The sequence below is a fragment of the Scyliorhinus torazame genome, chromosome 3, assembly GCF_047496885.1.
Source record: "Scyliorhinus torazame isolate Kashiwa2021f chromosome 3, sScyTor2.1, whole genome shotgun sequence".
In the NCBI taxonomy this organism is placed as follows: domain Eukaryota; kingdom Metazoa; phylum Chordata; class Chondrichthyes; order Carcharhiniformes; family Scyliorhinidae; genus Scyliorhinus; species Scyliorhinus torazame.
The window spans coordinates 264,571,085-264,595,951 of NC_092709.1; the positions used below are offsets into that span (position 1 = coordinate 264,571,085).

The 24,867-nt window shown below is 49.6% G+C and overlaps 1 protein-coding gene across 2 annotated transcripts in view; it reads right to left on the reverse strand.

Moving 5' to 3' along the window:
* LOC140409598 (protein FAM221B-like) overlaps positions 1 to 24,867 on the reverse strand; it is a 126,783-nt gene that overhangs the window by 22,773 nt on the left and 79,143 nt on the right. For both annotated transcript variants that reach the window (XR_011940419.1, XM_072497957.1), the window contains exons 6-7: positions 22,017 to 22,220; positions 7,495 to 7,614 (exon numbers count right to left, since the gene is read on the reverse strand). Coding sequence is in view for 1 of the 2 variants with exons in the window: in XM_072497957.1 (XP_072354058.1) it covers positions 7,495 to 7,614; positions 22,017 to 22,220 (324 nt within the window). In the remaining variant the exon portion in view is untranslated. The remainder of the gene's footprint in view (positions 1 to 7,494; positions 7,615 to 22,016; positions 22,221 to 24,867) is intronic.

Below are 24,867 nucleotides of genomic sequence, written 5' to 3' on the forward strand. Positions count from 1 at the left end.
CACCCCCGCACGCTTTGGACAGAGCACAAAGGCAGCTTCTGTAGGTGTAACATTGACTTTAATAACCAAAGGAGTTCATGCACGTGCCTTCATCCGATGTTGGTGTTTATGTAGTTCATAGAATTTACAGTGCAGAAGGAGGCCATTCGGCCCATCGAGTCTGCACCGGCTCTTGGATAGAGCACCCTACCCAAGGTCAACACCGCCACCCTATCCCCATAACCCAGCCCAACACTAAGGGCAATTTTGGACACTAAGGGCAATTTATCGTGGCCAATCCACCTAACCTGCACATCTTTGGACTGTGGGAGGAAACCGGAGCACCCGGAGGAAACCCACGCACACACGGGGAGGATGTGCAGACTCCGCACAGACAGTGACCCAAGCTGGAATCGAACCTGGGACCCTGGAGCTGTGAAGCAATTGTGCTATCCACAAGGCTACCGTGCTGCCCCTAAAACTCATCTGTGCCCTGCACCCGTGCCAACTTACTCAGTGTCTAATTGTTTGGCCTTACGGGCCCTTTGACTACGTCTACGTGGTTCCCCAGATGGTACAGCAGAACTGGAGGTGGACTCCTGTGATTCCTGCCCTCTGACACTGGATCCCTTTGGCGGCCGTTTCCTGGGGCGTCCTGGCCTATATGGGCCAGGCTGCGGCCCGGGCGACTGGGATGGCGAGCTGCCAGCCTGTCCTGCCCGTTGCCCACCCGATGCACCTGGGACGGAAGGGGGGGGAGTCCGAGGTGTCGCGGTGTACCGGGACCTCCCCTACAGGGGGAGCCGGGACGGACCACACCACCTCCTCCTCCCTCGGGGTGCCCGATGGCCCCCAGGCCTCTACATGGGTGGGGGATGCGAACGGACTGGCCATCCGACGCCCCCCCGACATCTGGCGCTGCCAGTCCTGGAGGCCCGTGCTGGTATCGACAGGGGTCTGCAGGTTTGCAGCCATGGAGCCCAGGGGGTTGGCAAACCCTGTCTGTGACAGTGCGACGCCAGCTCGCACATGGCCACTGGCGCCGATGCCCTCAGAGACTGGGCCATGGCCTGCAGAGACTGGGCCATGGCCTGCAGAGACTGGGCTATGGTGTTGAGCGCCTCTGCCATCTGGCGCTGGCACTGGCTCATGGCCTCCTGTGAGAGGGCAGCCATGTCCTGGGCCACAGACGCCGCCTGCACGGAAAGCCCCAGGCCTCGCAAACCGTTCCCCATGTCTGACACCGTCGCACCCATTGCCTCCACCGCGGACGCCACCCGTGCGGTGTCGGCCTGGGTGGCATGCATGACCGGCACCACTCCCAGCTCCTGGACGCGGGTGGACTCCTCCACCTGCGACGGCAGCCGCCGCAAGCCGGCCGTCACCCTCTTCGCTCGTCTCCGTGTCGGTGGTTGTATCGGATCTATGTGTGGGTGTGGTAACTCCAGGAACCCGGGATCCATCTGGGCGGCAGATGTTCGCTTGGGCTGGGCTGCCCTCCGACCGCCCGGCCCCTCTGCTGCTCCTACCTCCACCTGCTGTACCGGGACGGCTGTGTTGTGCGCACCAGTGAGTGTACCAGACGCCTCATCACTAAAGTGCCCAACCGAGGTGAGTGTTTCTGCGATGGTGGAGGGTGTTGGTGACAGCAGTGGCGTTGTGTCGTGCTCTTCGTCCCACTCTGACTCCATGGCACTTTGGGGTGGGGGTTCGTCTCCACCCATCCACTCTGAGTCACTGTCCGATATTTTGTCTTCCTGGGTAGTGCTGTCCCGGGTAGGGGTGTCCTGGGCAGTGCTGTCCCGGGTAGGGGTGTCCTGGGTAGTGGTGACCTGGGTAGTGGTGTCCTGGGTAGTGGTGTCCTGGGTAGTGGTGTCCTGGGTAGTGGTGTCCTGGCTCAGATGTGACGGGGGCCTGTGGCTGCCCCCCTCGTCGCTGGGTGGTCGCTCCCGCACGTGACGGGGGTGTCGTCTCCCTGTTGCTCCAGGTCTCTCCGTCTCCCATGGTGTCCGAGGGGCATCCTGCGAGCATCGCATGCTGGAGGGTCCGGGTCTCTCCGTCTCCCGTGGCCTCCGAGGGGCATCGTGCGGGCGTCAAATGCCAGAGGGTCCGGGTCTCTCTGTCTCCCGTGGTCTCCGAGGGGCATCGTGCGGGCGTCACATGCCAGAGGGTCCGGGTCTCTCTGTCTCCCGTGGTCTCCGAGGGCCATCCTGCGGGCGGTCTACATCTGCGGGGATGGGTGCCTCGACGTTTGCTCCTGCGATACACAATGAAGCATGCATGGTTAGACACGCAGGCAGTGATCAGGTGATATGGGGGAGGGGGATATAGGGGAGGGGGATATGGGGACGGGCTGTCGGTGGCTCACTTGCTACTACGCCCCCGACCTCTGCATCAGCAACCTCCCGGTCGTCAGGTCCGCCAGCCAGTTCCAGGGCCCTTTCCTCGTGTTCGGTCAGTGGCCTCTCATCAGCGGGGCCTCCTCCAGTCCTCACATGCTCCCTATTGTTGTGTGCGCGCTTCTCCTGTGGGGGTGGGGGGGTAGGGGGGGTGGTGGCAGGGGTAAAAGGCAACAGTGTTAGGCAGGTATATGAATGCACGCCATCGGTTGCGCGTGCATTGCAGAGGTTAAGGTTAGGGCTGGATTCACTTGGGGATATGGGGGATATGGGGGAGGGGGAATATGGGGGAGGGGGGATATGGGGGAGGGGGATATGGGGGAGATATGGGGAGGGGGGATATGGGGGAGGGGGGATATGGGGGAGGGGGATATGGGGGGGGTATGGGGGATATGGGTGAGGGGGGATATGAGGGAGGGGGGATATGGGGGAGGGGGGATATGGGGAGGGGGGATATGGGGGATATGGGGGAGGGGGGATATGGGGGAAGGGGGATATGGGGAGGGGAAAATGGGGGAGGGGGGATATGGGGGAGGGGGGATATGGGGGAGGGGGGATATAGGGGAGGGGGGATATGGGGAGGGGGGATATGGGGGAGGGGGGATATGGGGGAGGGGGGATATGGGGGAGGGGGATATGAGGGATATGGGGGAGGGGGGATATGGGGGAGGGTGATATGGGGGAGGGGGATATGGGGGAGGGGGGATATGGGGGAGGGGGGATATGGGGATATGGGGGAGGGGGGATGTGGGGGAGGGGGATATGGGGGAGGGGGATATGGGGAGGGGGGATATAGGGGATATGGGGAGGGGGATATGGGGGAGGGGGGATATGGGGGAGCGGGGATATGGGGGATATGGGGGAGGGGAGATATGGGGGAGGGGGGATATGGGGGAGGGGGGATATGGGGGAGGGGGGATATGGGGAGGGGGATATGGGGAGGGGGGATATGGGGGATATGGGGAGGGGGGATATGGGGGATATGGGGGAGGGGGGATAGGGGGGAGGGGGGATATGGGGGAGGGGGGATATGGGGAGGGGGATATGGGTGAGGGGGGATATGGGGGAGGGGGGATATGGGGCAGGGGGGGATATGGGGGATATGGGGGAGGGGGGATATGGGGGAGGGGGGGATATGGGAGAGGGGGGATATGGGGGAGGCTCCCCCTGCCTTCTCTGACGATGTTGTTCACCTTCTTGTGGCACTGGGTGCCTGTCCGTGGTGTCAGGGCCACAGCGGTGACGGCCTCTGCCACTTCCCTCCACAGATGCCGGCTGTGGCATGGGGCAACTCTGCGGCCGTGCCCGGGATACAGGGCGTCCCTCCTCTGCTCCACCGCGTCCAGGAGCGCCTCCACATCGTGTGACTCGAACCTCGGGGCTGAGCGGCGGCCAGCCATCCAGCCGAGTGTTCCGGTCGGGTGTTCCGGTCGGGTGGGGGGGAGCAGCGCGGCCTTATGAGCCGTCACGCCGTGCGGCGCGTATGACGCTGCACGGCGCGAACCACGTGCGCAAGCGCGGATCCCGTTACGTCGCTGCTAGCCCATTTCGGGCCGGAGACTTTCGACCCATTTTTCCGACGTGACGCAAGTCGGATTTGCGCCGTTTTTGGCGCCGATCGGCGGATTTTGCGCCCATAACGGAGAATTTCGCCCCTTGGTCTTCTCCCCAGTACATAAGGTGTATTCCAGGATTGACATTTTCCGTTGGGCAGGTCTCTTCTCCCTTGGGAGAAGGAGGCAGAATACTCGCCATTGTCACCTCGGATTATGCCCCACATCTGCTGGATATGGCTTTGGAGTCGGGCTCTGCTCAACACCCACCGTGAAGTTTAGATGTCGGGTTATTGGCGGATTTGGGATTTTGTGGGCGCATATCCAAGGCCACTGGCGAGGATGTAGAATTCAATAGGACTAATTCTGTCTCATCTTCCACGCTTTGGGAAGCCTTGAAAGTAGTGATTAGAGGAGAGATTATATTGTATCAGGTGCAAGCACAGTTTGATCTGTTGTCTACATGGAAGGCGGTGAGACAGTTATGGCGTTCGGAGGGGGCCTTTTATGAGAAGGGGAGAAGGCCAGCCGTCTGTTAGCTCATCAGCTGAGGTGGCAGGCGGCCTTATGGGAGATTAATCAGGTTAGGGATTCGAGTGGTAGTTTGCTTTCCTCCCCAGATAAAGTTAGCGCTGCATCTGAAGCTTTTTACAAGAATCTTTACAGGTCGGAGCCCTCGGTGTGGGGGGTGGACATGTCGACATTTTTAGATGGGCTGGTGCGAGGTAGGGGAGGTGAGACAGGAAGAGTTGGAGGCCCCATTTAGATCCTGAGGAAACTTTGATCGGCATTGGGTGCAAACGGGTAAAGATTCTGGGCCTGATAGGTTTCCAGTGGAATTCTATAAGAGGCTTGCGGATCAGTTGGTTCCATTGCTGGTAGATATGTTTAATGACTCTTTATCCTGGGGATCCTTGCCTGCTACACTCTTGCAGGTCTCTATTTCACTACTGTTGAAGAAGGATAAGGACCCAATGGAATGTGGGTCATACCGGCCTATCTCACTGTTAAATGTGGATGCTAAGATATTGGCTAAGGTGTTGTGGTAAGGCTGGAGCCCTGTCTCCCTGAGGTGATTGGGGAGGGTCAGCCAGGCTTTGTCAAGAATCGGCAATTGTCAGCTAATATTCGGAGGCTGTTGAATGTTGTTCTTTCCCCATCCGAGCGGCCCGAGCCGGAGGTGTGTCTTTAGATGCCGAAAAGGCATTTGACAGGGTGGAGTGGAAGTACCTTTTAGAACTTCTGGAGAGGTTCGGTCTAGGGCCAAAATTGAGTTCAATGGTACGGTTGTTGTATACGGCCCTCTTGGCTAGTGTTCGTAGCAATTCCTTGAGTTTGGCTATTTCCATTTGAATAGGGGGACCAGACAGGGATGTCTGATGTCACCCCTCCTATTTGCATTAGCGATTGAACCCTTAACTATAGCTTTAAGGGCTTCGGGTAAGTGGAAGGGTATAAAGAGGGGAAGGATGAAGCATAGGGTGTACCTACATGCTGGCAATCTGCTGCTTTATGTTACGGACCCAGTCCCCGCCATGGGTGATATAATGGAGCTATTGAGGAACTTTAGTTCATTTTCGGGTTACAAGTTGAATCTAGAAAAGAGCAAATGTTTTCCGCTTAACCCCCCAGGGAGAGGAGCCAATTTGGGAGTTGCCTTTTCACTTGGCCAGCTCTAGCTTCAGGGATTCTGGGTGACCCATAATTGGGCCCGGCTGCATAAATTGAACTTTGCACGTCTGGTGGACAAGGTTAAGTCCGATCTTCAAAAGTGGGACAACCTTCCTCTGTCCCTGGCGGGCAGAATCCAAGCTACTAAAATTAATATTCTTCCAAGGTTCTTGTTTCATTGTCTTCCTATCTTCCTACCTAAATCTATTTTTGTGAAGGTCAATAGGCTGATCTCATCCTTTATATAGGCGGGCAAGATTCTGAGGATTTGTAGAGTAGTTTTTCAAAGGAATAGTCGGAGGGTCTAACATTGCTGAATTTGCTTTATTATTATTGGGCGGTTAATGCTGAGAAGGTGCTGTGACCCAGGTTCTGTATGGGGACAGATAGGGGTGAGGTTGTGCAGGGGATCTAATCTTGGTGCGTTGCTGAGGTCCTCGCTTCCGTTTTCTCCGGCTAGGTACTCCTCAAACCAGGTGGCCTTGTCTACATTAAGGATATGGAGACAATTCAGGCAGCGTTTTAAGCTTGGATTAATGTCAAGGTTGATACTTATCTGTGCCAATCACTTATTTGAGCCATTGAGATTGGACACCACGTTCGGGGTGTAGGAAGGAAAGGGGCTTGAGAGATTCGGGGATTTGTTTGTAGAGGGCTGGTTTGCCAGCTTGGAGGAATTGTCGCAAAGTTTGGGCTTGTGGGATTGAACTTTTTCCAGGTACCACCAGATAAGGAATTTTGTACAGATGGCCTTCTCAACATTTCCCGAGGCATCGTGGACATGTCTGTTGGAAAGGATCCTTTCGCTTGCAGGGCCAGAGGAGGTTGGCACATCTGGAATTCTGTTTGAGGATTCGGACTTGGCGGGTGGGGTGAAGGTGAAGTGAGAGAGGGAGTTGGGACCTATAGTGGATGATGAGGTGTGGAGCGAGACCCTTCGCAGGGTGAACTCCTGTCTTCATGTGTGTGGCTTGGTCTAATCCAGTTTAAGGTGGTGCATAGGGTGCACCTGACCAAAACTGGAGTAAGTGGTTCCTTTCTGGAGGTAGAACACAGGTGCGAGTCGTTTTCTGAACAGCGAGCCAATCACACACACATGTTCTGGTCTTGCCCCAAACTGGTAAGCTTTTGGGTCTCCTTCTTCAGAACCAAGTCAGCAATTCTGAATATCGATCTGGGGCCTTGTCGTCTGGTGGTCATTTTTGGAGCGTCGGACTCGCCAGGGCTGCAGATAGGAGTGAATGCAAATGTCCATGCCTTCACCTCGCTGATCGGCCAGAGGTAAGTTCTACTGGTATGGAGATCTTCTACTACGCTCAGCGCCTCGGTATGGTTCAATGACCTAATGGAATTTTTGTACCTGGAGAAGGTCAAGTACACCATTGCGGGGGGTTCAGTTTAAGGGTTGGTGATGGCAGCCATTTATTACCTACTTTAAGGAATTAGTCACTAAGTTGAGGTTTGTTTCATTTTGTTTGTTTTTCGGCTGGTTTTCTTCTCTTGGCAGATGGGGTGGGTATGATTGGTTGGAGTTTTTGTTCTGTTGGGTTCATGTAACATCTGCAGTGGGTAATATGAAAAATCTCAAATAAAAATATTAAAAAGAAAATTTAAGCCAACCCGTTTTTGAATGGATTTTGGAGGTTTCAAAGGGCGACACCATGATCTAAGGTATCATGAAAACTTTAATTTTGCCACTCTGGAATTCAGAGAAATGTGAACATTTAACATACAAATTAAAATATTGTTTTGTTCTGGTTCTATACTGATTCAGGTTTCCATTCACCTTATTGCATACTCTCTCAGATGGAACAGTCGCCAGTCAGCTTAAGCTGACACTCTGCAGTATCTGAAAACATGAACAAACAAGGGCAACTTTAGTGACTTCCTACCGTATGGGAGGCCAGCTTCTTTTCTATGTGCTTCTGTCTCAAAGAATGTTTGATGTTGTTCCCAATGTTTATCACAGGCTGCGCAGAGGAAATTGGAATCAAAACCTGGGCAAGAGCAACCTATTTAAAGAACATTTAAAATAATATCCATTAAAAATAATACAGATTTGAATAATAAAGATTATTATTATTGAAATAATATCGATTTAAAAACATATTAATCCAGTTTAACTCAAAACTATAATGACCTGTTCTGTTTATGCCAAAAAATTACTAGATTTTTATACTGGTGTTATTGTGTTGTACCAAAGAATCAGTCTCAATGCCAACCTCAGGAAGACTCAAGTCCTTTACCAACCCATCCCAGGGCAAGATGGTCTCTCAAGATCAATGGAGAAATCCTACCAAATGTGGAACATTTGCCATACCTGGGGAGCCACCTCTCCTCTAAGGCTGATTTTGATGCGGCGATCCAACATCATATCCTCCCTGCAGGCAGCATGGTAGCACAGTGGTTAGCACTGTTGCTTCACTGCTCCAGGGTCCCAGGTTTGATTCCTACTTGGGTCATTTTCTGTGCGGTGTCTGCACGTTTCCCCTGTGTCTGCGTGGGTTTGCTCCGGGTGCTCTGGTCTCCTCCCACAGTCCAAAGATGTGCAGGTTAGGTGGATTGGCCAGGCTAAATTGCTCCTTAATGTCCTAAAAGGTTAGGTGGGGTTACTGGATTACGGGGATAGAGTGGAGGTGTGGCGTGTTCTTTCTAAGGGTCGGTGCAGACTCAATGGGCCGAATATCCTCCTTCGGCACTGTAAATCCTATGTCTATGTCTATACCCAATCTGCGAGCGCCTCTTTCGGACCTCTAAGTACGAGAAGCTTTGATGACTGGCGACTGTTCCATCTGAGAGAATATGCAATAAGATGAATGGAAACCTGAATCAGTACGTGACATCTGTGCTAACACCAAGAATCTCGTGTACAAGGCAGTCGTCCTCCCAACTCTTCTGTATGGCTCAGAAACTTGGACTACATACAAACCCCACCTTAAGGCCCAGGAGAGATACCATCAGCGCTGTCTAAGATGGATTCTTTGCATAAGCTGGGAGGGTAAGTGTACTCACACCAGTGTCCTTGAAGGAGTCAAGAGCACCAGCATCAAGGCCATGATCATCCAAAACCAACTCCGCTGGGCTGGCCATGTGCTTAGGATGCCAGAGCCCTGACTGCCAAAGAAAATGTTCTTCACCCAGCTCAAGGCTTCCCCCGACAAGTGCAGGACAAAAGAAGCTCTTCAAAGACACCCTGAAGGCTTGCCTCAAGAAATGCAACATCGACTTCAATGCCTGGGAGACCCTTGCTTAGAAGAGACCTACATGGAGGAACCTCCTGATTGAAGGGACACAATTCTTCGGGAACACCTGAGGGCAAGAGAAGGCCCAGGAAAGGAGCCCGAGAAAGGAATACCAGTGATCTTGAGTCAAAGGACTGATCCCAGCTCAGAACCACCTACCCTTGAAGGTGAGGTTCTAGGACTGGGTCATCAGCCATGCAAGGAACCACAGAACCCATGACCAGTAACATAGAGTTTCTTAGATGGACAATCATACTCATTGGCGAGTGATCACCAAAGAAGATCATATGTTGTTTGGAGATCATTGTTGCGGTGCACTAAAATGTATTTTTCTGGGCTGTGGGAAGACTTTCTTCATTACTCATTCTCCACTGATTTCCATTGGACTAAGTTGCATGAAATGAGGTTATAATGTTGCAGGGACGATTTATATTTTAGGGATTCTAATTTTTAGTACGTGTCGCTTCGCCAGTTTTGAACTATTAACAGCTGGTATAAAAACAAAAACAGCTGTTTTTAAAGAATTGCAGCACCTTTCCAAACACATGAACAATTTCACAAAATGGTGTATGCCCAAGGGCTTTTAAATATGATTACAAAACTTTGGAAAGAATCCCGTGAAAACATTCCAGTCCTTGGACTCGGGATCGCTGGTATTCCTTTCTCAGGTTCCTTTTCCAGGCCTCCTCTTGCCGCCAGGTGTTCCAGAGGAATTGTGTCCCTTCAATCAGGAGGTTTCTCCATGTAGGTCTCTTCTGAGCAATGGTCTCCCAGGCATTGACGTCTATGTAGCATTGCTTGAGGTAAGCCTTCAGGGTGTCTTTGAAGCGCTTCCTTTGCCCTGCTCTTGTCAGGGAGCCTTGAGCTGGGCGAAGATTTTCTTTGGCAGTCGGGGCTCTGGCATTCGAAGCATTTTCTAAGATTGTCTGACAGGTTTCTCTCCACGTAGTGCACTGTTTGACTGCCAGGTGCTCTATTGTATGATCGGAGAATGTGAAGACTGAAATGGGGAAATAATATCAAGTGAAACATGAGGACATGAGGACTGAGGGAGAGAGCAGTGGAAGAAAACAAAGAATTTTGTGTGGGACAACATTTGGCGAGTGTGTGATGGAGAGAAAGATAAATGCTAAAGCATTAGAAAGACAAGAAGAGGTTTATGAAATTCTACAGAAATACAGAGATCATGGGAGAGGCGTACCACTGCACCGCAACTATAAACAATAGAGTAACTAGGAAACTGCAAGCCTGGAGAGACGAATGCATGAAGAATGCTATACTGATTTGCATTTTTCTCTGATCTCTACATTTTACTCTAAGTTTAGTGAATTCTTAAAACATAGCAGCATTGAAACCATTAGAGCCAATGTTACAGATTCCACCATCACTATCCCTGTCTATGTCCTGTCCCACTGACAGGACAGAAACGCCAGAGATGGCAGCACAGTATTATAAAATCAGGAGGCATTGACCCTCAAAGTCCTCAACAGCAAACCCGGAGGTCATGAAGTCTCATGGCATCAGGCTAAAAGTGGGCAAGGAAACTTCCTGCTGCTTGTCACCTACCATCCCTCTCAGCTGATGGATGAATCAGTATTCCTTGATCCACTTGGAGGAAGCACTGAGGGTGGCAAGGGCACAGAATGTATTCTGGGTGGGGGACTTCAATTTCCATCACAAAGAATAGCTTGGTAGCACCACTGCTGACCAAACTGGTTGAGTCTTAAATAGACCGGGCATGCAGCAGGTGGAAGGGAATAGGCAAACACCTATTTGGACCCATCCTCACCAGTCCATTTGTCACAGATGTATCTGTACATAACAGAACCGGTAAGAATGGCCACTGCCCAGTGCTTGTGGAAACAAAGTCCTGACTTCACATTGAAAATACCCTGCATCGTGTTGTGTGAAACTACCATTGTGCTAATGGGATAGATTTCAAACCGATTTCAAATTAGCGACTCAATAATGGGCGTCCACGAGGCGCTGTGGGCCATTAGCAGCAGAATTATATTCAACCACAATCTGCAACCTCATACCTGGCATATCTCCCACTCTACATTAACCATCCAGCTGGGAGATCTACCCTAGTTTAATGAAGAGTGCAGGAGGGCATGTTAGGAGCAGCATCAGGAATACCTAAAGATGTGTTGTAAACCTGATGAAGCTACAACACAGGACTACTTGTATGCCAAATAACATAAACAGCAACTAATAGACAGAACTAAGCAATCCCACAACCATCAGATCAGATCTAAATTCTGCAGTCCTGCCACATAAACAACTAACTGGAGGAGGAGGCTCCACAAATAGCCCCATCCTCCATGCCCAACATATCAATGCAAAATACAAGGCAGAAACAATGGCAAGCTTCAGCCAGAGATGGCGAGTGGATCATAGAATCATAGAATTTACAGTGCAGAAGGAGGCCATTCAGCTCATCTAGTCTGCACCGGCCCTTGGATAGAGCCCCCTACCTAAGCCCATGTCTGTAACCCAATAACCCCACCCAACCTTTTGGACACGATCATGTTTTGGGGATCCTTAAGGGGGAGGGGGAGCAGCCCCAAGTCTTGGTCCACATAGGTACCAACGACATAGGTAGGGATAGGGATGAAAGGCAGGAATTCAGGGAGCTAGGGTGGAAACTTAGATCTAGGACAAACAGAGTTATTATCTCTGGGTTGTTACCCGTGCCACGTGATAGCGAGACGAGGAATAGGGAAAGAGAGGAATTGAACACGTGGCTACAGGGATGGTGCAGGAGGGAGGGTTTCAGATTTCTGGATAATTGGGGCTCATTCTGGGGTCGGTGGGACCTCTACAAATGGGATGGTCTACACCTGGTCCAGAAGGTACCAATATCCTGGGGGGGGGGAAATTTGCTAATGCTCTTCGGGAGGGTTTAAACTAGTTCAGCAGGGGATTGGGAACCTGAATTGTAGCTCCAGTATACAGGAGGTTGAGAGTAGTGAGGTCATGAGTAAGGTTTCAAAGTTGCAGGAGTGTACCGGCAGGCAGGAAGGTGGTTTAAAGTGTGTCTTCTTCAATGCCAGGAGCATCCGGAATAAGGTGGGCGAACTTGCGGCATGGGTTGGTACCTGGGACTTCGATGTTGTTTTGGAGACATGGATAGAGCAGGGACAGGAATGGTTGTTGCAGGTGCCGGGGTTTAGATATTTCAGTAAGCTCAGGGAAGGTGGTAAAAGAGGGGGAGGAGTGGCACTGTTAGTCAAGGACAGTATTACGGTGGCAGAAAGGACGTTTGATGAGGACTCGTCTACTGACGTAGTATGGGCTGAGGTTAGAAACAGGAAAGGAGAGGTCACCCTGTTGGGGGTGTTCTATAGGCCTCCGAAAAGTTCCAGAGACGTAGAGGAAAGGATTGCAAAGATGATTCTGGATAGGAGCGAAAGCAACAGGGTAGTTGTTATGGGGGACTTTAACTTTCCAAATATTGACTGGAAACGCTATAGTTCGAGTACTTTAGATGGGTCCGTTTTTGTCCAAAGTGTGCAGGAGGGTTTCCTGACACATTATGTAGATAGGCCAACGAGAGGCGAGGCCATATTGGATTTGGTACTGGGTAATGAACCAGGACAGGTGTTAAATTTGGAGGTAGGTGAGCACTTTGGTGATAGTGACCACAATTTGATTACGTTTACTTTAGTGATGGAAAGGGATAGGTATATACCGGAGGGCAAGAGCTATATCTGCGATGAGGCAAAACTTAGGATGCATCGGATGGAGAAGAAAACTACAGGGGATGGGCACAATGGAAATGTGGAGCTTGTTCAAGGTACAGCTACTGCATGTCCTTGATAAGTATGTACCTGTCAGGCAGGGAGGAAGTGGTCGAGCGAGGGAACCGTGGTTTACTAAAGCAGTCGAAACACTTGTCAAGAGGAAGAAGGAGGCTTATGTAAAGATGAGACATGAAGGTTCAGTTAGGGGGCTCAAGAGTTACAAGTTAGCTAGGAAGGACCTAAAGAGAGAGCTAAGAAGAGCCAGGAGGCGACATGAGAAGTCTTTGGCAGGTAGGATCAAGGATAACCCTAAAGCTTTCTATAGATATGTCAGGAATAAAAGAATGACTAGGGTAAGAGTAGGGCCAGTCAAGGACAGTAGTGGGAAGTTGTGCATGGAGTCCGAGGAGATAGGAGAGATGCTAAATGAATATCTTTCGTCAGTATTCACACAGGAAAAAGACAATGTTGTCAAGGAGAATACTGAGATTCAGGCTACTAGACTAGAAGGGCTTGAGGTTCAAAAGGAGGAGGTGTTAGCAATTCTGGAAAGTGTGAAAATAGATAAGTCCCCTGGGCCGGATGGGATTTATCCTAGGATTCTCTGGGAAGCTAGGGAGGAGATTGCTGAGCCTTTGGCTTTGATCTTCAAGTCATCTTTGTCTACAGGAATAGTGCCAGAAGACTGGAGGATAGCAAATGTTGTCCGCTTGTTCAAGAAGGAGAGTAGAGACAACCCCGGTAACTATAGACCAGTGAGCCTTACTTCTGTTGTGGGCAAGGTCTTGGAAAGGTTTATAAGAGATAGGATGTATAATCATCTGGAAAGGAATAATTTGATTAGAGATAGTCAACACGGTTTTGTGAAGGATAGGTCGTGCCTCACAAACCTTATTGAGTTCTTTGAGAAGGTGACCAAACATGTGGATGAGGGTAAAGCAGTTGATGTGGTGTATATGGATTTCAGTAAAGCGTTTGATAATGTTCCCCACGGTAGGCTATTGCAGAAAATACGGAGGCATGGGATTCAGGGTGATTTAGCAGTTTGGATCAGATATTGGCTAGCTGGAAGAAGACAAAGGGTGGTGGTTGATGGGAAATGTTCAGACTGGAGTCCAGTTACTAGTGGTGTACCACAAGGATCTGTTTTGGGGCCACTGCTGTTTGTCATTTTTATAAATGACCTGGAGGAGGGTGTAGAAGGATGAGTGAGTAAATTTGCAGATGACACTAAAGCCGGTGGAGTTGTGGACAGTGTGGAAGGATGTTACAGGTTACAGAGGGACGTAGATAAGCTGCAGCGCTGGGCTGAGAGGTGGCAAATGGAGTTTAATGCAGAAAAGTGTGAGGTGATTCATTTTGGAAGGAATAACAGGAAGACAGAGTACTGGGCTAATGGTAAGATTCTTGGCAGTGTGGATGAGCAGAGAGATCTCGGTGTCCATGTACATAGATCCCTGAAAGTTGCCACCCAGGTTGAGAGGGTTGTTAAGAAGGTGTACGGTGTGTTAGCTTTTATTGGTAGAGGGATTGAGTTTCAGAGCCATGCGGTCATGTTGCAGCTGTACAAAACTCTGGTGAAGCCGCATTTGGAATATTGCGTGCAATTCTGGTCGCCGCATTATAGGAAGGATGAGGAAGCATTGGAAAGGGTGCAGAGGAGATTTACCAGAATGTTGCCTGGTATGGAGGGAAGATCTTATGAGGGAAGGCTGAGGGACTTGAGGCTGTTTTCGTTAGAGAGAAGAAGGTAAAGAGGTGACTTAATTGAGGCATACAAGATGATCAGAGGATTAGATAGGGTGGACAGTGAGAGCCTTTTTCCTCGGATGGTGATGTCTGGCACGAGTGGACATAGCTTTAAATTGAGGGGAGATAGATATAGGACAAATGTCAGAGGTAGGTTCTTTACTCAGAGAGTAGTAAGGGCGTGGAATGCCCTGCCTGCAACAGCAGTGGACTCGCCAACACTAAGGGCATTCAAATGGTCATTGAATAGACATATGGACGAAAGGGAATAGTGTAGATGGGCGTTAGAGTGGTTTCACAGGTCGGCGCAACATCGAGGGCCGAAGGGCCTGTACTGCGCTGTAATGTTCTATGTTCTAAGTTCTAAGGGGCAATTTAGTACGGCCAATCCACCTAACCTGCTCATCTTTGGATTATGGAAGAAAACTGGAGCACCCAGAGAAACCCACGCGGACACGGGGAGAAAGTACAAACTCCACACAGACAGTGGCCCAAGGTCGGAATTGAACCCGGGACCCTGCTGTGAGGCAGCCGTGCTAACCACTGTGCCACCATGCCACCCTGAGATGCATGATCCATCTCAGCTTCTCCCGAGGTCCCTAACATCACAGGTGCCAGTCTTCAGACAATTTTATTTCACTTCACGTGATATCAAAAATGATTGAATGCACTGGATACTGATTTGTTATGTTCTCGGTGTAACATAAGCGGCTTCCTTGTGGTGCACTTGACAAAGGAAGGTTCAGACGTGGAGATAACTTCAACACGTTTATTAAACTATTTACACTTCTATTACTCGGGTTCGACACTACTGCTAATCCTACTATAGCTACCCAGACTGACTAACCAGCTGCTGCAATCCACGTGGTGGGTGTAATATTGAATCAACCCTGTGTCTCTACTCACTGACTGTCTCCACTGGAAAGAGGCAGATCATGTGTGTGGTGTCCTTTATATATGGGTTGGTGTAATGCCCTCCTGTGGAGGTGTCACCTCTGTGTGTATCGTGAATGTCCATTGGTCGCGTCCTATCTAACTGATCTACTGGTTGAGTGTGTGTGTGTGATGTCTTTGGTGCTCCCTCTAGTGTCTAGCTAGCCTACATGCATTTACATTGATGCACATCACCACATCCCCCCTTTTTTATATGTTACACATTTTCTGTACACTTTAAGAAAATTGAACAAAGAACAGGTAGATAAGGTAAGGTATATACCAGTCATGGGAACAGTGATTAAACAATAAGTCCAAATCATTTGTGCGAGTCCAAAAACCATCAATCATCATGGTCAAATGTCTCTCTTGGTTATGAACGCCATCAACGTCCCTGTGCCACAGGAACCAAGAAGTGGTCAAATGACTTTGCTGTCTGATTTGGAGTCCCTTTCTTTTTTTGATGTTTGTGATGGTGCTGTCAGATAGCATCTTGTAGCTAATAAGGTGTTGACGTTGAAGAGGTACCATCAACAGTATCATTCGAGGTCATGGATGTGCCATATGTTGAAGTTGGATAAGACTGTACAGACTGGTTCTGGCCACATGCTGTGCAGGAAGGGTGATCCTGCTGAGAACTGTTGAAGCTTGTCGAATTGGAAACAGAATTGCTGCTCGCATAAATACCTGGTGATGGTGTGAAACTAGAACCTTGCATCTGATAGGAATATGCCGTCTGGCCAGGCTGGGGTGCAGCAAATCCTGGGCTGTAACTAAGGCATCCAGTCTGTAGTGCAGATTGCGCTTGCGGTAGTCCTCCTTCGGTCTTGATTCCATTTGTGGGCAATCCGTAGTGCTGGCCTATTTGAGAGTATGCTGCATAGACTGCTGGCTGCTGCATGCCTGAATACTGGGTTTGTCCAGCATGAGCTGTCATTGGCTGCACTGCTGGTGTGGAAAAAAATGTGTGGATATAGCTGTGGTGAATATTGGTGTATTCCTCTTGGACTGTAGCCACTGCTTGTTATTACTGACCCAGTGTAATTGTTAAGTGATCCATCTCCTGTCGTTGTGGCATCTGCTGTCACCCTGAGCATGCCATCACTGAGGTTGCGGCACTCCCTGTCTGGAGTAAAGTCCGGCTTACGTGAATCAGAGTCGCTGTTTGGTTGCTCCCCAACTGGAGTCTGGTCTGTTTTAACTGAGTCAGTGTTGGTTTGTTGATGCTCCCCGTCCGGAGTTTTAGCAGGTTCACTGGAGTCAGCTGAGATTTCTTGAAGTTGCATGCCTGGAGTCGGAAAATGCAGGAATGCATTGACTTGTGGAGAGGTTCGAGCGAATGAGGGTGGAAGTATCATGGTGTCACCGGAATCACCAGTGGTCTCACAGTGATCGTCGAGTGCCTCTGTACACACTAGCTGAGGTCTGTCACTTTGTACATTTTGCATGGGAAGTGGGATGCTGTCGTCACTCGTCTCACATACCGTGGATAGATCCTCAGTAGCTGCTTGTGGTTCACTTGGGTTGGGTAAATTGTCAGAGTCTTCATCTGGTGGTGCAAACTGTGGGTGGACTGTCATTGTCTTGCTGTTGTCCTGCATTTGGGCATGGACTGTCATCGTCGCTTTGTTCTTCACTGTAGCATGATAGACCGTCATGGTTGTCCTGCTGTGCACTGGAGCGTGGTAGACTGTCATAGTCTTCTTGCTGGTTACTTGAGCATGGCAGACTAGTTGGTCAGAGGAGGTTGCTAGACCCTCATGGTCTTGTTCGTGCAAGGACTGCGCGTCGGAGTCGTGCGTTGCTTCTATCGTGGAGGCTGTCCACGAGCTCGCTGCGGAGGCTTGTGACATTGGAGTCACATCTTGTGTGTGCAAGGACTGCGTTCTGGAGTCATGCGTTTCTTCTATCGTGGAGTCTGTCCATGAGCTCGCTGTGGAGGCTTGTGACACTGGAGTCACTTCTTGTTCATGCAAGGACTGCGGTATTGAGTCCTGCGTGTCTTCTTTCATAGAGTCAGGAACCCTGAGCGGTGCGTGGACCACGCTCTGTGAGGCAGCAGGCCGCTCTCTGTGGGCTTGTACCGCTCTCTGTCTCGTGATTTCAGGCCGCAGCATAATCCTGCACTCACGAGTCGGGATGTCATATCTGCTGGGCTGAAGGTCCTCAAATCCGAAGAACTCATCGTCGAGGTCGTCAACGTGCAACACGTCTAGTTGCGGATTGGATTTGCTACTGGGGTAGCCTCCCAAGGTGAAAGGTTCGTCTGAGTCATTGTCTTCTAGGACCATATCATCACTGTTTGTGTCGGAGCTGACATTGGGCGCGCGAGGTCCAGAGAAAATGTAAAGGTCGGTTTCGAAGTATTCAAGGTCGGAATCATCAGTTTGGGCATAGGTGACTGCTTGTTGCAGGGTTCTTCGGAGGTTAATTTCATTCCTGGTTCAATTTGAGGCATTGTGCTGTCATTCCAGGTGAAGGAAGGTTGTTTTACAGGCTTTAAAAGATTTTTTCTTTGATTTGGGACGTTTCCCCTTTAAATGGGCATGGCCCGGGGCCTCTGACGTCATGACGCGCGTGACGTAGCACGGAGGAAGCGATTGCGCATGCGCAGATCGCTGTTCCTTTACTTTGGGCCTTGTTCTTATTTGCGCATGCGCAAACGGACCTTCCCTCTCTGTGCGCTTCTCGCGCAACTGTACAAGTGCAGTCCCTTTAGAAAGATGGCCGCCGATCAAAATTGTTCTCTGCTCCGGGATCTCGGCCTCGTGGTGAGTACTGGCGCTTCTCTTACCTTTTCTTGCTGGTTGGAGTGTGTTTTCCTCACAGTATTTGCCGAATTTGTCCAGGACTGCCTGGAAGTCGCTCCTGTTTTGCCCTTTGGAGAACTTGAATTTTTAAAAGATTTCTTCTGCTCCGGCACCAGCGATGGTGAGGAGAACCTCTGTCCTTTCAGCATCGGCCACGTATTCCAGATCGGCTGCTACCAGGAAGATTTCAAACATTTGCCGGAATACCCGCCAGTTTTCGTGGAGATCGCCGTGGCACTGGAGCTGCTGCGGAACCCGGATCTCGAACATCTTGCCTGGGTATCGTTGCTGGTTGTCACTGTACACTGAGGTATGGCTATATGGATTGAAACAGTTCAGTCATGGTACCATGATTTGTTATGTTCTCGGTGTAACATAAGCGGCTTCCTTGTGGTGCACATGACAAAGGAAGGTTCAGACGTGGAGATAACTTCAACACGTTTATTAAACTATTTACACTTCTATTACTCGGGTTCGACACTACTGCTAATCCTACTATAGCTACCCAGACTGACTAACCAGCTGCTGCAATCCACGTGGTGGGTGTAATATTGGATCAACCCTGTGTCTCTGCTCACTGACTGTCTCCACTGGAAAGAGGCAGATCATGTGTGTGGTGTCCTTTATATATGGGTTGGTCAATTGCCCTCCTGTGGTGGTGTCACCTCTGTGTGTATCGTTAATGTCCATTGGTCGTGTCCTATCTAACTGATCTATTGGTTGAGTGTGTGTGTGCGTGATGTCTTTGGTGCTCCCTCTAGTGTCTAGCTAGCCTATATGCATTTACATTGATGCACATCACCACAGATACTGCAAAGGCGAGGGGCCCTGACAACATTCCAGAAATAGTATTGAAGACTTGTACTCCAGCCCTTACCGTGCCCCTAGCCAGGCTGTTCTAATACAGCTACAACACTGCCATCTTACCCGGCAATGTGGAAAATGACCCAAGCCACTCAAGTGGATAGAGCTGTGAAGAAGGCCTATGGTGTGCTAGCGTTCATTAACAGAGGGATTGAATTTAAGAGCCGTGAGGTGATGATGCAGCTGTACAAAAATTTGGTAAGGCCACATTTGGAGTACTGTGTACAGTTCTGGTCGCCTCATTTTAGGAAGGATGTGGAAGCTTTGGAAAAGGTGCAAAGGAGATTTACCAGGATGTTGCCTGGAATGGAGAGTAGGTCTTATGAGGAAAGGTTGATGGTGCTAGGCCTTTTCTCATTAGAACGGAGAAGGATGAGGGGCGACTTGATAGAGGTTTATAAGATGATCAGGGGAATAGATAGAGTAGACAGTCAGAGACTTTTTCCCCGGGTGGAACAAACCATTACATGGGGACATAAATTTAAGGTGAATGGTGGAAGATATAGGGGGGATGTCAGAGGTAGGTTCTTTACCCAGAGAGTAATGAGGGCATGGAATGCACTGCCTGTGGAAGTAGTTGAGTCGGAAACATTAGGGACCTTCAAGCAGCTATTGGATAGGTACATGGATTACGGTAAAATGATATAGTGTAGATTAATTTGTTCTCAAGGGCAGCACGGTAGCATTGTGGATAGCACAATTGCTTCACAGCTCCAGGGTCCCAGGTTCGATTCCGGCTTGGGTCACTGTCTGTGCGGAGTCTGCACGTCCTCCCAGTGTGTGCGTGGGTTTCCTCCGGGTGCTCCGGTTTCCTCCCACAGTCCAAAGATGTGCAGGTTAGGTGGATTGGCCATGATAAATTGCCCTTAGTGTCCAAAATTGCCCTTAGTGTTGGGTGGAGGTGTTGACTTTGGGTAGGGTGCTCTTTCCAAGAGCCGGTGCAGACTCAATGGGCCGAATGGCCTCCTTCTGCACTGTAAATTCAATGAGAATCTATGATTAATCTAGGACAAAGGTTCGGCACAACATCGTGGGCTGAAGGGCCTGCTCTGTGCTGTATTTTTCTATGTTTTTTTCTATGTTCTATGTTCTGCCCAAAACAGGACAAATCCAACCCGTCCAATTACCACCCAATCAGTATAATCTTGATCACCAGCAAAGTGATGGAAGATGTAGACTCCAGTGCTATCAAGTCTCACTTACTCGGAAAGATCTGGGCTCACTGATGCTAATTTTGGGCTCTGCCAGGGTCACTCAGCTCCTGACCTCATTACAGCCTTGGTGCAAACATGAACAAAAGAACTGGACTCCAGACGTGAGGTGGGAGTGACTGCCCTCGACATCAAGGCAGTATTTGGTTGAATGTGGCATCAGGGGGCCCTCGCAAAACTGGTCAATGGGAATCTGGGGGAAACTCTCCGCTAGTTGGAGTCATACCCAGTATCAAGGAAGATGGCTATGGTTGTTGGAGTTCTGGAACATAACTGCAGGAGTTCATCAGGGCAGCGTCCTAGGCCTAACCAGGTGCTTCATCAGTGATCTTCCCTCCATCATAAGGTCAGAAGTGAGGATGTTCACTGATTAAATAATGTTCAGCAGCATTTACAACTCCTCAGATCCTGAAACATTAAACTACCATTGATTAAAAAGCCATCTGATAGTTCTGCACTGGAGTGCTACCTTGGGCTGCATTTGAATATTTAAGTTAGAGTTTGGTGAGTATGGGTGTTGTAAGGGTTAATGTAATTTAAGGGTTAATTTCTATCTAAAGTCTAGCCTTTTCTTTAATTCAGCAATCAGCTAAAAGTTGCTCTTTGTGTTGGGAGAAGTTGAGTTTTCTTCCAGCTTTAAAACAGGGGTCCTACAGGCACTCTGAGAAGCTAGTTAATTAGATGGCCATCTTAAACTGTTTTTTCATAAACTTGAATCAGCAAACATGAAAACAGACCTTCTTCAGTGCAGCTATTGTCTGCACTGTGTGCTGCTACGTGCTGCAATTGGGGTTGGTGAGCAAGGGTATTGGTGAAGAGGGAAGGAGGTGCTCCTCGGCAAACACATCTGCAGGAAGTGTCACTAATTGCAGAAGCTTGAGCTCTGGGCTTTGAAACTTGAGCGTCAGCTGGAGTCAGTGCTGTGCATCTGTGAGGCAGAGAACCATGCGGTAGCACATTTAGGGAGGTGGTCACACCACAGGATAAAAGTATGTAGGCAGAGAGGGAATGGGTGCCTGCAAGGCAGTCTAAGAGATCCAGGCAGGTAGCTCAGGAGCCTCTTGAGTCTATCTTGCTTGCTAATCAGTTTTTCATTTTTGACACTAGAGTAGGTTATTCAGACCCACTAAACTGCTCCGCTATTCAGTAAGGTCATTGGCTGATCTAATTATAGCCTCAACTCCACTTTCTCGCTTGTCGTCCATTCTTTTTGACTCCGTGGTCAATCAAGAATCTATCTAATTCCGTCTGAAAAATATTGATCCTGCAGAGGTCATTCTCTGCGGAACAGAATTCCTGACTCGCAATCCCCCGAGAGAAAACGTTTCTCCTCACTTCCGACTTAAATTGGAGGCCCCTGATTTTTAAACTGTGTCCCCGAGGTCTAGTCTCTCCCACAAGGGGAAACATTCTTTCCGCATTCACCCTGATCAAGTCCCATCGGGATCTTAAATGTTTCAATGAGGTTGCCTCTGAATCTTCTAAACTCCAATGTGACTCTCAAGCATCTAAACCAAGGTACCATACCAGCAACAAAAAGAACAATCTGCTTCAGTATGAATAATGTTTGCTACACTGTTCGCTGCCTCTCTGCTTCCCAAAGTTTTAACGCCAATTCTTTAAAAAAATTATTAAAGTAAGTGATTAACAACCACTACTGAAACCATTTATCCAGCTGGGTTGTACTTATCTTCTCGCATCCAATGAAGAAAATAAGTGATTCTGTTGATGAAGCAGCAAAATCTATTTTCCCAATAAAAATTGACAGCCTCACAGTATGGATAGATTTTGATGGGTCTACTGATGATACAAGATATTTCAGAAGTATAAATCAACATGGATAAAGCATGGTGACCTACCACCGGCCTTGCAACTATGGCTTCCACCGACATTATGTTCTTCATGATTATGTTTACAACGGCATTTGGCTCGCCAGGTGCTGGGGTCAAAGTTTCTTCGTTTTCTCAGCCAGAATTCACCCACGTCTTCAGGGCGGGAAGGGATGAAGGCATAAGCTCTGCACTGGCAGCCAGCCACCACACAGGGCACCCGAACACTTGTACCTGTTGCAACCAAATAAACAGCACTGGTCAATTCAGCAAACCACATGAGTCAATTTGGAATGTCCCAAATAAATTCACCCTGAAATTCAGAAATTTCACTGACTGCAGTCAGCGTGCGACTCAGAAAACCAAACGGGCAGTATATTTATTGTGGCCTATCTGGCTGCATCAAGGCCTGGTATGGCAACTGCTCGGCCCAAGACAGTAAGAAACTATAGAGAGTCGTGAATGCAGCTCAGTCCATCACACGGACCCGCCTCCCATCCATTGACTCTGTCTACACCTCCTGCTGCCTTGGGACAGTGGGCAGCATAATCAAAGACCCTTTTATAGACTGAACTGATCTCTCCACGCATCTTCTCTACTGTGTAGCAGTACATTCCATATGCTTCACCCAATGTCTATATCTATGTATCTACATGTGTATTTATCGTACGTCCCATGTTTTTCATGTATGGAATGATCTGCCTGGACTGTACTCAGAACAATACTTTTCACTGTACCTCGATACTGTACCTCGATACATGTGACAATAAATCAAATCAATCAATCAATTAATCAATCAATCGGTGCTCCTGATTTCCAAGCCATGGCCACAAGAATTCGGCAGCCTGATTTCTGTGCCTGAGTCTTCAATTTGCACTCTTGTTGAGTGAGCAACAACAACTTATGGAAGAAATTCTCTGGCTGTTAGGATTCTCCATTCCTGCGATAGTGCACCCCCATCCGGGGGTTTCCCGGCGGTTTTGGGTGGTTTCATGGGAAATCCCATTGACAAGCAGCAGGAAGAGAGAACCCGCCACTAGTGAACGGTGCGCCGTTGAGAAACACGCAGATGGGGTATTGGAGAATCCAGACCTACATTTATATAGCACCTTTGACATAATAAAACGTCCCAAAGTACTTCACAGGAGCGTTATCAAACAGAATATGACACGAGCCACACAAGGAGATATTAGGTCAGATGATCAAAAGCTTGCTCAAAGAGACAGGATAAACATACGAACAAACAAAATAGGAGCAGAAGGAAGCCATTCGGCACTTGAAGTTGCTGTGTCATTCAATAAGATCATGGCTGATCTGTTTGCGTTTGCCATCTAATCCCGATCACCTTTGATTCCCTTGCCTAACAAGAATCTGTGCCCAGATGGCAGAGTTCCAAAGTCGCAGGCCCTCAGAGAAAACATTTCACCTCATCTCTGTCTTAAAAGGGCGAGCCCTCATTTTACAACAGTGCCCCCACACACCCTCCTCACACATGCTACCTCTCCCTCACACTCTTTCTCGCTCGCCCACTCACACATTCCCCTCCCCCCTCACACCTTCTCCCCTCATACTTACTCTCTCCCCTCACACCTTCTCCCCTTCATACTCTCTCCCCACTCTCCCCCTCACTTTTTCTCTCCCCTCACTCTTTAACCTCTCTCTCCCTGAAACCCTCTTCCCCTCACACTCTATCTCTCCTCTCTCCCCCTTCATAACCTCTCCTCCCTCATATTCTCTCTCATCTGTCTCTTTCCTTCCCACCCCCTCCTTCTCTCACTCTTCCCTCTCTCCTCCTCACACACCCTGTCCCCTCACTCTCCCCCTTTCTGTGCCCCATAACACTCTCTCCCCCCTCACACTTTCTGCCGCACACTGTCTGTCACAGTTTCCAGTCCTTGGATGCCCACAGATCCCGCTCCTGCTGTCTCATGCTCCACTCTGGACATTTGGGCCCCACTTCCCAGCATCTCTACTCCTGGGCTCCCTGTTGCTGGGCTCTCCAGGCTTCTGCTCCCTTTTCCTGAGCTCACTGGCCCTCCCATCCCCACTCCTGGGTTCCCTGGGCCCTGAGTGCACTGCAGCTGCCTCCAATGACAAATTGTTTCTCTCCTACATTTTCTGCTGATAGGCTCACTAGTGATCCTGTCAGCAGCAAACGAGGGAGAGAAATAGTCTGTGATTGGAGGAGTCGCTCCATGCAGAATCTCCTATTCAAACCTATCTGTTTGACTGGGATTGTGAAAACTGGCTCCAGGTGCTTTGTGGGCCACACCCATTGGACAGGCTGATCTAGCAGCCGAGTCGGGCATAACAGCTGATTGGCAGACACTTTGAGGTGCCGCCGACTCCTCCACCCTGCCTTTCCCAGCATTCCCCCGCGCAGTACCTCTCAGGACAACACACCTTGCAGTTCCACTCAATCCTCTCTCTTCAGGCATATCCTCGCATCCCCATCTGAACAGCCCTCACCCTATTGCCTTTCATACCCCTGCCTCAGAGTCACCCTCCACAAATGGTGTTATTCCCTCCCCTCCACAAACTCACACCTCCCTCCTTTCTCTTCTTGCAGGAATTGAAAGCACAAAACCTGATGAGAGGCAGAGACCCCTGGGTGCATTGTAGTGGAGATGGCCTTCTCGTAATAAGCTCCATCTCAGGCACTGACAATGTACTCCCACCTGCTCCACTGGGAAGGAGGTCTTGTTTCAGTAGGGTGCTGATGTCAGCAGCTGCCTACGATGAAAGACTGAACCTTCTGAGCGACTGGTGCTCTGATAGTCATGGAAGCCGATACACCCTGTGCTGGGTGGTGTCGCCTTCGTCCTGCCATTTATCCCGATCATGGTTGATCATTCAACTCAATAGCCTAATCCTCCTTTCT